This window comes from Entelurus aequoreus, linkage group LG25 (genome assembly GCF_033978785.1).
Source record: "Entelurus aequoreus isolate RoL-2023_Sb linkage group LG25, RoL_Eaeq_v1.1, whole genome shotgun sequence".
NCBI classification, from domain to species: domain Eukaryota; kingdom Metazoa; phylum Chordata; class Actinopteri; order Syngnathiformes; family Syngnathidae; genus Entelurus; species Entelurus aequoreus.
The window spans coordinates 15,572,961-15,586,068 of record NC_084755.1 but is presented as its reverse complement, the minus strand read 5'-3'; the positions used below and the strand labels follow the sequence as shown (position 1 = coordinate 15,586,068).

General features: G+C 39.0%; 1 protein-coding gene across 7 annotated transcripts in view; it reads left to right on the top strand.

Moving 5' to 3' along the window:
• Positions 1–771: 771 nt before the first annotated feature.
• Positions 772–13,108, top strand: part of gdpd3a (glycerophosphodiester phosphodiesterase domain containing 3a) — a 38,405-nt gene continuing 26,068 nt past the window's right edge. Inside the window, exons 1-4 of one of the 7 annotated variants that reach the window (XM_062036352.1) lie at positions 778–855; positions 8,357–8,413; positions 8,973–9,015; positions 9,576–9,711. In XM_062036352.1, coding sequence (XP_061892336.1) covers positions 8,371–8,413; positions 8,973–9,015; positions 9,576–9,711 — 222 coding nt within the window. In that variant the 5' untranslated portion in view covers positions 778–855; positions 8,357–8,370. Of the gene's footprint in view, positions 856–2,078; positions 2,101–3,298; positions 3,563–8,356; positions 8,414–8,951; positions 9,016–9,575; positions 9,712–13,108 lie in introns of those variants that run through there. The other 6 variants (XM_062036349.1, XM_062036350.1, XM_062036351.1 and 3 more) reach the window with 6 other exon arrangements.

The following is a 13,108-nucleotide window of genomic DNA, read 5'->3' as shown; positions in this document are numbered from 1 at the left end:
TCAGCACCACTCATAAATAGATTCATGTTTTAATACCCACTGTTATTTTCTGTTTGACTCAAGACTGCAACATCAATATTGTTGTACTTGGACACGCCCACTTAGCATAACAACCAATCAAGTTCAACCTAATTATCAAAAGTAAGAAATATCATTGAACTTTGTTTAGAATTTAATAATTGGTTATGTTTATTTATGATTGATCTATTTTTGAATACAATTCTTTATCTTCAAGATTTTCATATTTAGTCTTTTCAATTCTGAAAAAACAGAAGTCTGAATCTGAAAAAGAGAAATCAGAAACAGAAAAAAATGGAAACTGTAAAAACAAAGTTTTTTCAATTATAATAATATTATGTGAATAATGTAGATGTGAATATTATCATACAATTATATCAATATTATATTATAATATGTGAATATTTAATGTTGATATGAATATTATATTATGTGAATATCTAACATAGATATGAATATTATTATACCATATGAATGTTTAATGTAGATATAAATGTTATTATATATTATATTAATACTTAATGTCCATCCATTCATTTTTTACCGCTTGTGTTATGATCCGATGCCCGGATCACATTCTGTTTACGTTTTCAAGTCACTTGTGTTTTCAGCACCTCTTGAGTTTGTTTGTTTCTGTTGCCATGACTGCATATTGCACACACCTGCCTCTGGTTAGTGTTCGGGACGCTCACCTGTTGTTCGGGCACTAATCAGAGGGCTATTTAGTCTTTGCCCTGGCCTCACTCGGTCTGGCTTCCTACTGTGATGACCTGGGCGCATGGTGATGCGGGGCTCGTTCTCCCAGGAATGCAGACGGGCTTCAGACACAGCGTGCAGGTAAGAAAATGATTTATTTAAGGAATAAATCAGAAGGAACAAAGAAAAACGTGCTCATAGCTCTTGTTACTTGCTAGCGTGGGAGCTAGTGATGGGTTGATGAGGCCTCATGAAGCGTTTCGACACATTGCAAAACTGTATTGATACTGTGTCGATACTGTGTCACTAAATACTGACATCTGCTGGACATTAAAAATCCCTACAGGCAACCTATGGACCGACTCAACTGACACTGATTTTATGACCTAGTATATACAATAATATAAACCAAGTCATTGTATTTCATTTAGGATTATTTCATATCTTCATTTAAATAAAAATATATTTTTATCTTTTTTAGATACAGTCAAATAATGTGAACATGTATCATGACTAGGATGGTAGAAGGTGGGGATTGAACCCCAGTAACCGATTGCTGGCACGGCCACGCTACCAACTTCGCCACGCCGTAATTCCTGTACCCTCTCTAGTAACAGTAGTGATGGGTCCTGCAACACAGATGCATAGGCGCATGCGTCGAGCTCATAGAGCGAAACCCTGTGTCGGTGCGCGTACCGCTTTTAGAAAGTCACGTGACCGATCGTGAGCTGCTTTGGTCACGTGACCGATACGCGAACTGTATCGCACTGACGCCTCCTCTGTGCCCTGTGAGCAACATTCCCTCTAAGGTGCGCGCCTGCGCAATTGCGCAGTACTCAAGCGTCCTCCGCGCACACCGTGCGCCGCACAGCCAATATATGCCGCGCACCAAATCAAACCCATCTGAATTCTAAACAAAATAAACACATTTATTCTGTGTAATTTTGAAATGCAACTTTGAGTGACAGTGACAACAAGCGGCCCTAACGGTGTTCGTCAACAACACGCATTGCGCCGCTTCCTAATAAACAGTTTGACGCGCAGGCGTCAGTGCGATACAGTTCATGAGCGGTCACGTGACCAGAACAGCTCATGAGCGGTCACGTGACCAAAACAGCTCGTGTTCGGTCACGTGACTTTCTAAAAGCGATACGCGCACCGACACAGGGTATCGCTCTATAAGCTCGACGCATGCGCCGATGCATCGGTGTTGCCGGACCCATCACTAGTGGGAGCTAGCAAGTAACAAGAGCCTAGCGTGGGAGCTAGCAGGTACAGAGCAAGTAACAAAAGTCGTCATTTGTTGCAAATAGCAAATTAGGAAGCCAGACCGAGTGAGGCCAGGGCAAAGACTAAATAGCCCTCTGATTAGTGCCCGGACAACAGGTGAGCGACCCGAACACTAACCAGAGGCAGGTGTGTGCAATATGCAGTCATGGCAACAGAAACAAACAAACTCAAGAGGTGCTGAAAACACAAGTGACTTGAAAACGTAAACAGAATGTGATCCAGCATCGGATCATAACAGCTTGTCCCTTTTGGGGTCGCGGTGGGTGCTGGAGCCTATCTCAGTATATATGAATATTATTATTATATGAATATTTAATGTAGATATGAATATTAGCATAATATGATGTGAATATTATTAATATAATATATGAATATTTAATGTAGATATGAATATTATTGGGCAGCACGGTGGAAGAGGGGTTAGTGCGTCTGCCTCACAATACGAAGGTCCTGAGTAGTCCTGGGTTCAATCCCGGGCTCGGGATCTTTCTGTGTGGAGTTTGCATGTCATCCCCGTGACTGCGTGGGTTCCCTCCGGGTACTCTGGCTCCCACCCACTTCCAAAAGACATGCACCTGGGGATAGGTTGATTGGCAACACTAAAATTGGCCCTAGTGTGTGAATGTGTGTGAATGTCTGTCTATCTGTGTTGTCCAGGGTGTATTATAATTTAATATGAATATTAAATGAATCTTATTATAATATATTAATATTTATTGTAGATATGCATATTGTTATTATAATATATATTTAAAGTCGATATGAACATCATACAATGATGTGAATATAATATACTTATATTTAATGTAGATATGTATATTACCATAATATGATATGAATATTTAATGCAGATATGCATATTATTATACTTGATATGAATATTATATCATATAAATATTTTAAAATTATATGAATATTTAAAGTAGATTTGAATATTATAATATATGAATATTATTATAATATGATATGAATATTATTATGATATTATGACCATTGTTTTTATAATATATGATTACTTAATGTAGATATGAATATTACTATGGTAATGTTGTGAATATTATTGTAATTATAATATATGATTATTTAACGTAGATATGAAAATTATGATATGAGTATATTATTATATCATTCATATCATAATAACACTCATATCTACATGAGTGTTATTATGATATGAATGACTGCAATGGTCGAGGACCACACAAAAGTGTGACATTCCAGAGAGTGTTGTTGCAGGTAAGGTAAAGGTGAGCTCTTGGTCACGAGCTGGTGTTTCATTAACTCACCTTTACAGCTGCCAGCGCCTGTCCTACCTGTCCCGCAACATTTTCTAGCTGCACCAAAAGCCAGAGGAGCGAGTTGTCTTCTGCACGCTGAAGATTGTGCACGCAGGAAGTTGACTTGTTTCTCCAAGGGGAAATGAGCTGCTTTTGGTTCTTCGTGGTCCTGGCATTGGGAGGGTACCTTCTGGCCTCCTGGTTCCTGCTGAAGAAGCCCCACCTTCTCCACAGGAGGAAACGCATGGCCTTCTACTGCACGCACATCTCCCACAGAGGAGGTAGGAGGCTTGTTCGGGGAAGGGGCGAGTTATTGTTGGAATTCAACTTGTGGCAATGCCTCAGTGAGTGTGGGGCACACTCACTACCTGTACTCTGCACTGATACTGTCATAGTGCTCATCTGATTACATTTCACCTGCTGGAATAATCAATAGCAGGCAGCACGGTGGAACAGGGGTTAGTACATGTGCCTCACAATACGAAGGTCCTGGGCAGTGCCGGCCCAAGCCTCCATGGGGCCCTAAGCAAAATTTGATTTTGGGGCCCTCTATTTCTGCCAATAATATTGATTGTTGATCATTCACACACCTACTATAAACTCATTGCGGCTCTGGCAGTGTTTACATTATCCTATTGTCAGCCTGGCATGTCTTTACAAATGACATGTCATTTATAAAGATATGGGGGTGGCCCAGTTACGAACATAAATAATACCAATGAATGAACGAATGATGTCCAGAGTGCCACATATGGTTCCTAATCTTAAAATGTAGAAAACATTCAGCTACAAGAGTGGCCTGGGGTTGAACAGTCCAAGTGATAAAGCTTTGTATTTACAGTAAAAGTGTCATCTGGTCTCATCAGTCTTGTACATATTAGTCTTTAATTACTAGTTTATATTTTTAGTTAATTGTTCATATTTAATGTTTACTTTGTACAAAGAGAGCGCAGTCTACTGAAGTTAAATTCCACATGTGTTAAATATAACTGGACAATAAAGCTGATTCTGATTCACTTTATTATTTGTGGTAACAAAAACCTGAAACAGCAATGTGCAAAAATAATTTGTAGTGCAAGAAAAACAAAGTGCAACAATAAAATCACTTAAACAAATTCAATTGTACAAAAAACAACATATTAAATTAAATATCAAGCAAATACTTAAATAATATTAATGAACAGAGTTACCAGAAACAAGGTAACATAACGGTTTATAAACAAGTATAAAGTTACTACATATTAAAACTATGTAAATGTACATAACGATGTGCAAACATTTTTTGGGGAAAAAAATCAAAAATAAATTACCTTAAATCAGGGGTCACCAACCTTTTTGAAACCAAGGGCTACTTCTTGGGTACTGATTAATGCGAAGGGCTACCAGTTTGATACACACTTAAATAAATTGCCAGAAGTAGCCAATTTGCTCAATTTACCTTTAACTCTTATTATTAATAATTAATGATATTTATCTTTGTGGGAACACTGATCATCTTAATGATTTCTCACAATAAATATATATAGAAACAGATACATATCAATATGCAACACTTTATTTTTATATTTTCTCTAAGTGCACATTTTTCAAATTGAACATTTTCAAATGATCACTTCTAAGACAGTCTTGTGAAATCACAATATCCCATTTTAACTAGCTAGCCACTAACATTTTTTAACAAATCAGGAATTACTTTGCACCATGTTTGTACAAATAATAACTCATGTAAAATACAAAAGTAAACTCTCAAATTTTTAAATCATGTCACACTTTGAACTGGACACCAAATCTGTTATCTGTTTCTTTGTCAGTTAGTGGGAAGCCTGGCATTGCATGCTGTTAACTAATGTGTTGTACTCTGGTGTGTAACTTGACACTGCAACTCTGAGTGAGTCTTGCAGATGTGCATCAGTGAGGCGTGTTCTGTGTTTGTTCTTGATGAAGTTCATGTCAGAAAAGGCTGATTCACAAAGATAAGATTTTTCCTCATTGTTTGCGGAACCTTCTTAATCTTTTGGACATATTTTCACAGCAATCTGGCCTTAAGCTTAATTATGATAAATGTAAAATGTTAAGGATCGGAAATCTAAAGGGAACGTCCTTTCGAATGGAATGCAAAGTGCCTGTTTTGTGGACAGATGGACCAGTTAACATACTTGGTGTTGTTGTCCCAGAAAATCTGGAAGATCTAGGCTCAGTAAATTATGATAATCGACTAAGAAAGCTGGACAAAATTATGCAATTATGGAAAGGGAAATCCCTAACCTTGTATGGTAAAATGTCTATTGCCAACTCGTTAATTATTCCTCAATTTATTTATTTGTTTTTGTCATTACCAGCTCATCACAAAACTTTTTTAAGATTTATGAGCGGAGGGTCTTCGATTTTGTCTGGAACGGCAAACCAGAAAAGATTAAAAGAAAGGTTTTGTACAAAGAGTATGAATATGGGGGCCTGAAACTTCTCAACCTTGAAGCTATGTGTCTGTCTTTAAAAGCATCAATTGTTCCAAAGATGTATTTAAACATTGAGTGGTACACAAATGTCCTGTTGGACAAAAAACATGTACTGTATCAAAAGAAATTGTATCCTTTTTTACAAGTGATCCCCTCCCAGAGAGTCTGCTGGGAAACATAAAGGGAACAATCCACTCATAGTGGTGTTTTCAATTTATTGTGCCAGAAAAAAGAGACGATATTTTGCAGGAGTTAATATGGATGAACTCTAATATTGTAATAGATGGAAAGCCTTTCTTTTGGAAAAATATGTTTGAAAGAGGAATCATTTTTGTCAATGATATTATCAATGAGAATGGTAAAATTATGAAGTATGATGAATTTAGAGCTATGTATGGTGATGCTTGCTCAAGCTTTTCATTTTATCAACTAACTGGAGTAATTGGGAAAAGATGGAAACAAATAATTAATTATGGAACTACTAAATTATTAGTTTGTAAACCTCTAATAAGAAATTCTAGTTGGCAAAAAGGAACTAAAAAGAAAAATATATAATTTTTATTTAATAAAGAAATGTTTGAAGGCTGCCTCATACAACACAAATGGAAAATGGGAGGACTTTTTTGACTGCCCGTTGCCATGGGATGCCATATTCAAACTAATATATAAAACCACTATCGATGTGCAAAATCGTTATTTTCAAATTAAAATTATTTATAACTTCTTACCCACAGGGAAAATGTTAAAATTATGGAATATGAGAGAGTCAGATGATTGACGATTTTGTTGTCAGGAGCCTGAATCCACCCTGCATTTGTTTTGGTATTGTCATATTGTGTCTTTGTTTTGGGTGGAAGTTGAAAAAATGTGTTCAAGGATTGGTTTGTTTATGAAGCTTAATGTGGTTTCTGTTATTTTAGGAGAGTTCATTGACAATCATGATTTAGTCAATTTAATTATAGTACTCGGTAAAATGTTTATTTTTAAGGCCAAAAACAGATATTCACTTAGTATTACTTTCTTTAAAACATTTATTCAGTATTTTCTAACTTTAGAAAGTTACATGGTTGAAAACGATAATGATGCCAAAAAACATTAAAAAAAAGATGAGAAGTCCTCAAAGGCTTATTTTGAAAGTATAATTATGTTTATAGATTATATGATATCTGTTGTTGTGTTCTCTCATTTGAGTGACCTGGACATAATCTGGACTGTACATAAATGCTTATTTTGAAAATGCAATCTGTTGTGTTCCCTAATTTTTTTCTGTGTACATGTGTGTGTTGCGGAGTCCGACTTGGACATTATCTGGACTGGGCCTGGTTTAAAAAACCCTTTAAACAAATCTAATTTCATTGACAACCTGGTCTGTTGAAGATAAGGCCCTTTTTAAAAAAATAAAATAAAATAAGATAAATAAATAAAAAAACATTTTCTTGGATAAAAAAGAAAGTAAAACAATATAAAAATAATTACATAAAAAAATAGTAATTAATGAAAATGTTAGTGGACCAGCAGCCTATACAACCATGTGTGCTTCAGGGACTGTGTCCCTTGCAGATGTGTTGTCTATGTTGTGGGAACCAGAATATTGGTAGCAGAAAGAAATAACCCCTTTTGTGTGAGTGGGTGTGGATGAGTGTGCATGGGGGAGGTTGTTTGGGTTGATGCACTGATTGAAAGTGTATCTTGTGTTTTTTCTATGTAGATTTAATTAAAAAAATAAAATAAAATAAAATTAAAAAAAAAATTAAAATTTTTTTTTTTTTTAGAACAGGCCCGCGGGCGACTCATCTGGTGCCCGCGGGCACCGCGTTGGTGACCGCTGCCTTAAATTAAGGTCCTTAATTCACACATTTGACCATCGCATCACAGTTTTGTTCCTCTGTTCTTCACCACCTACACCACTCCACCCACTCCTTAAAACCTGTGCTTCCTGGCTTTTCTGGAGGCAAAGTCATTTATGACCTCACTGTAAGAAATCTGATGGCCGACTTTGTTATTAATACTAATCACTGTCATGTACGAGTCTGACTCAGACTCGTACATGCAAAAAATAAAAAATACAAATTTTTTGTTAATTGCTTTTGGGGGCCCCCTGGTGGCCACGGGGCCCTAAGCAAGCGCTTAGTACGCTTATGCCTTGGGCCGGCTCTGGTCCTGGGTTCGATCTTGGGCTCGGGATCTTTGTGTGGAGTTTGCATGTACTCCCCGTGACTGCGTGGAAGCTGCTCCAGCTTTCTCCCACCTCCAAAGACAGGCACCTGGGGATAGGTTGATTGGCAACACTAAATTTGCCCTAGTTTGTGAATGTGAGTGTGAATGTTGTCTGTATCTGTGTTGGCCCTGCGGTGTGGTGGCGACTTGTCCAGGGCGTACCCCGCCTTCCGCCCGAATGCAGCTGAGATAGGCTCCAGCACCCCCGTGACCTCGTAAGGGACAAGCGGTAGAAGATTGATGGATGGATGGAATAATCAATAGCACAAATGATTTGTTCCTACGCTTCGAACCCTGCGGCTTATAAAGCGATTTGTCTTTGCTGACAAACATAATGCAAATAGTTTTACATAAAACATAGGCTCTATGACGCCATCTTTTGGACGTGTTGGCTCACTGCAGGTGCAGCTGGGTGAATGTCTACAAGGGTTTCCTGCTCTTTAAAGTTTGAACCGAAAGGTAAAGTGCTTTTTGGTCTTCTAGCCGTCATAGCATTTCTATTTGTATGGATTGTTCATAAAGCATTTACAGTACAACTACAACAATTCTTACTTAGAGCCTTCTGTTGCGGGTCCCAAACTCTGGAACGATCTCCCTCTCCATGTGAGACAGTCCCCTTCTTTGGCTATTTTTAAGACCCTTCCTAAAACCCTTTTTTATTCACTGGCTTTTAACCCAGCATGAGACTTTAAATTGTTTAACTGTTTAACTGATTTTTATCTAACAAATTGATTTTAGGGTAATTTGTATTTGCTTTTTCAATGTGTATTTTACTTCTGTTTTAAATGTATTTTTTAGTCCGTCCTTTGCCTGTATTTCTTTGTGGTGTACAGCCCTTTGTTCTTCAACAGTGGTTGTTTTTTAAAGGGCTTTATAAATAAAGTTGGTATGGTATGGTACTTACTAAAGCAGGACTGGTTTAGTACAACACTTTCCAACCATAATGACTCTTGTTTGACCTTGGAAACTTTGTTCAAACTGCCTCTTCATTTCAAAGAAGTCAACTTGTTGTTACCAGGATGTGGAGAGAAGATAGAAAGCACAATGGAGGCATTCACTCAGTGAGTATTTCTTGCACACTAAATTCAAACATATGTACTTTTCTGACTTTGTTTTGTACTTATTTTTTCTTATACTTATTTTGTTTTCTACTTTGTCTTCTACTTATTTAGTTTTCTATTGACTTTGATTTCTACTTATTTACGTTTCTACTTATTTTGTCTTCTCCTGACTTGGTTTTGTACTGACTTTTTTTCTACTTATTTTGTCTTCTCCTGACTTTGTTTTCTACTTTAGTTTTCTACTGACTTTGTTTTCTACTAATTTGCGTTTCTACTTATTTTGTCTTCTGACTTTGTTTTCTACTGACTTTGTTTTCTACTTATTTACTTTTCTACTTACTTTGTTTTCTACTTGTGTTTTCTGCTTTGTTTTCTACTTTCATTGTTTCCTACTTATTTACTTTTCTACTGACTTAATTTGTCTTCTACTTTTTACTTTTCTACTGACTGTTTTCTACTTACTTTGTCTTCTACTTACTTTGTTTTGTACTTATTTTGTTTTCCACTTTATTTTCTATTTACATTGTTTTCCACTTAAATTTTTTTCCCCTGGCGTGCAGTGCAGTGAAGCAGGGAACACAGATGCTAGAACTGGACTGTCATGTGACGCGCGACGGACATGTGGTTGTGTCACATGATGAGAATCTACTCAGGCAGACGGGACATGACGTCACCATCTCCTCACTCAGGCTGCAGGTGGGAGGAGAGAGTGTGGTCCAAGTTGAATGACCTTCAGTGTTTCCCCATTTACTCATTTACTTCGGGTGGGCAGCCACTAATACATTTAGGGGCACAAAATTACACACACACACACACACGTATATATGACTAATCGTTAAGATACGTGTGTGTGTGTGTGTATATATGTAACCGGTGTTCTTTTCCTCTGCGTTGTGTGGCTTTAATGGATCACGACCAACACCATGGATTGCTCAGCTGCACTTACTGATAATAAACAGAATACACACTTGTCGTCAATAACTTTTTTCCATTGTCGAGCCCCTCTCCCGTTATTGTGGACAAAAGGGCGTACAACAGTGAAATAAACATACCTGATAATAAACAGAATACACACTTGTCGTCAATAACTTTTTTCCCATTGTCGAGCCCCTACACAAATATAATACAGAAAAAAATAGTGAACTTAAATTCTTAACATGACAATACAATTTCTGTCGTCGCATGCACGCCTACCTCTCCCGTTATCGTGGACAATAGGGAAGTTGGAAGGCGTGTCCAACGCATATAAAAAGACAGGTGTCACAGTAATTATTGCAGTAGGAGGGACAACGAGACAATGGTTCCACATAGACAAAACATTGAACAATATCCAGGTATTTACATGTAACTTACACATTTTGTGTAATTATAACAACAATAAAGCATTATAAAATACATTATTTACAAGACATAATTGACCCTGTTACACTCACCCCCCAAGAATTACACAAAAGTCTGGTTTGCAAGAACAGTACACATGTGTAAACACAATGGCCATGAAAATCACAAATTTGCATTAAACAGCAATGCACGCTTCCTATTTAAAGGATAAGAGAACAAGAGACTTGCTTGGCGCCTAGCAAGAACTCATAGTACTCTATAGACAAGATGAGGTGCCTTATACACCACACATACACAGGCCAAACATTTTGGGTGAGTAGGGAAAAATTAGTTTTTCAGAACATTGTGTCCACACAAAGAGCAGCATAAAACAGCTTTCTGGTCATATCTCACACATTAATAACAGTATGGGAGCCTGGCTCGACCCCTAATATGGACTCAAGTTGAACCATGGACTCTATTAAACGGTAAACAGGTTTAATGACTCTGCCAAACCGTGAGGCAAATTGGTTCTCAGCACCAGATGCTTGAGGTGGACCAACTGGGACTAATTGCAGTGAGGGAGCAGGTAGAGCTATCGGGGGATCCAGAGCAGCAATATGGCCACTGTCTGTAGGGGAGAATACTTCAGCGGACTCTGAACACTGAGGCTCATCAAAGGAAGACTGCTCATGGACCCATGAGGCAGTACGGCCATCATCACAAGCATCAGCACTCAAGAGGGAACCAGCATGGGATGTCCCAACAGTTGCAGCTGCCGCATCCGACACCTCTGACTCACACCCATCAAATACTGCTGTGGCAGGCATGACCACTGGTCCAGCATCACCATCCAAAGCTCCGTCTAATGGCAGGAAGTTAACCTGGAGCAACAGGTTACGGTGAACAACCCGTTCATTCCCCTCTGGATGCTTGATCCGGTAGATGTGCAGGTCGGGTTTTGAGGCCACCACAGTGTGTATAACAGGCAACCACTTGTCAGAAAGTTTACGCTTCCCTTTGACACCTTTGTTTGCCAACAGCACCTGGTCGCCAAGTGAAAGAGGCTGACCTTTGACCTTTCTGTTGTACTGGTTGCTCTGATGCTTCTGCTCAGCAGAGCAGTTCTTCTGGGCAAGCGTCATGGCACAATGCAGGTCCTCTAAAAGGGACTTTACATATGTTATAGTCACACACAGTCTCATCCCGAAACACATTCTTAAAGAGGAGATCTACCGGCAATCTCGGGGTTCTCCCAAACATCAAATAAAAAGGCGCAAACCCAGTCGTCTCATGCACAGTGCAATTATACACAAAAGTCATTGTCTGGATCATTTGGGGCCATTTCTGCTTGGAGCGAGGGGGCAATGATCTCAACATGTTGCCCAAGGTGCGGTTAAACCGCTCCGTCCCACCGTTTCCCATAGGGTGGTAGGGAGAAGTGTGAGACTTGACAACTCCTGACAACATCAAGGGTTCAGCAATCAGTTCACTTTCAAAATTTGCACCCTGGTCTGAATGAAGGCGCTGGGGGAAGCCGTAAATGCAGAAGAAGCTGTCCCATAATTTCCTAGCAACCCTCTTTGCAGTCTGGTCCTGACAAGGAAAAGCATGTGCCAATTTCGTAAAGTGATCAGTGACTACAAGAACATCCACAGATTTGTTGTGGCTGTCCAAAAGTCAACACACACAAGCTCTAGGGGAGCAGAGGTCTTGATGCTTTGTAGCGAGGTCCTTGCTGAAGGCTCGGGGGTCTTGCTAAGGACACACCTGCGGCACTGTTTCACGTAACTGCGGACATCCTTCTCCATGTCATACCAGAAAAAGCGGTGGCGAGCTAAAGCAAGAGTGCGGGGCTGACCTTGATGACCAGCTTGGTCATGAACGCCAGACAGTGCGTCCGCCTTCAAGGACTCCGGCACAACAAACTGGTACCTCTTCTTCTTGATCAAAGTGTCCTTTGTGACTCTATAGAGGATGCCATCCAGAAGCATCAGCCTATCCCACTGTTTCAAGACTCTCAGAGTTGTCTGATTTTCATTACAACGTTCGCGTCTGGAGGGCCTGCGTTTTCTGTCAACATAATAAGTAGCTCTTAACACTAGAAGTCCCAGCATTTTTCTGTCTACCTAGAAGACCCAGAGAGGGGTCATTTGGCCCGACGCTTTTCCCGAATACACTAATCACTCATTTTGTTATGGTAATGAGGCTGTTAGGGGCAGTTTGTCTAGGTAGACAGAAAAATTATACATGTGGGAAATGCCGAAAGGAGCAATGGCAGTGCCAGGATTGTGAGTGACTGCTCAAATGTATGTCAGTCACGTTTACATGGACATGGTTTTTCATTCTTTGTAAATATGCTTTTTTCTTTGTAAATTTTTTTTTTTAAACTATTTTTGGCACACAAAAATAACAATTGCTTCTGCAACAACCCTCCACACCAAAACTGGGAAAACAGTTGCTTTTTCATTCTTTGTAAATATGTTTTGTTTTGTATTTTTTTTAACAATAAATGTCAGAGTGTTGATCCCTTCATTCTGTTGATCCTTGCAAAAACACACACAACCTACCTCAGAACTAAAGCTTGAGCTGTAAGGTCCCCTCCCCCACACAGGCTCAAGTGGCCCCCTGCCGTGTGCCACTAACAGCCACATTTTCATAACAAAAGGAGTGTCCACAGGGGGGACTAGGGGTCAAATGACCCTCTTGTGTGTTTTCTAGGTAAAAATGTCAATTGACCCTTCTCTGGGACTTCGCGTGTTAAGATGACTGG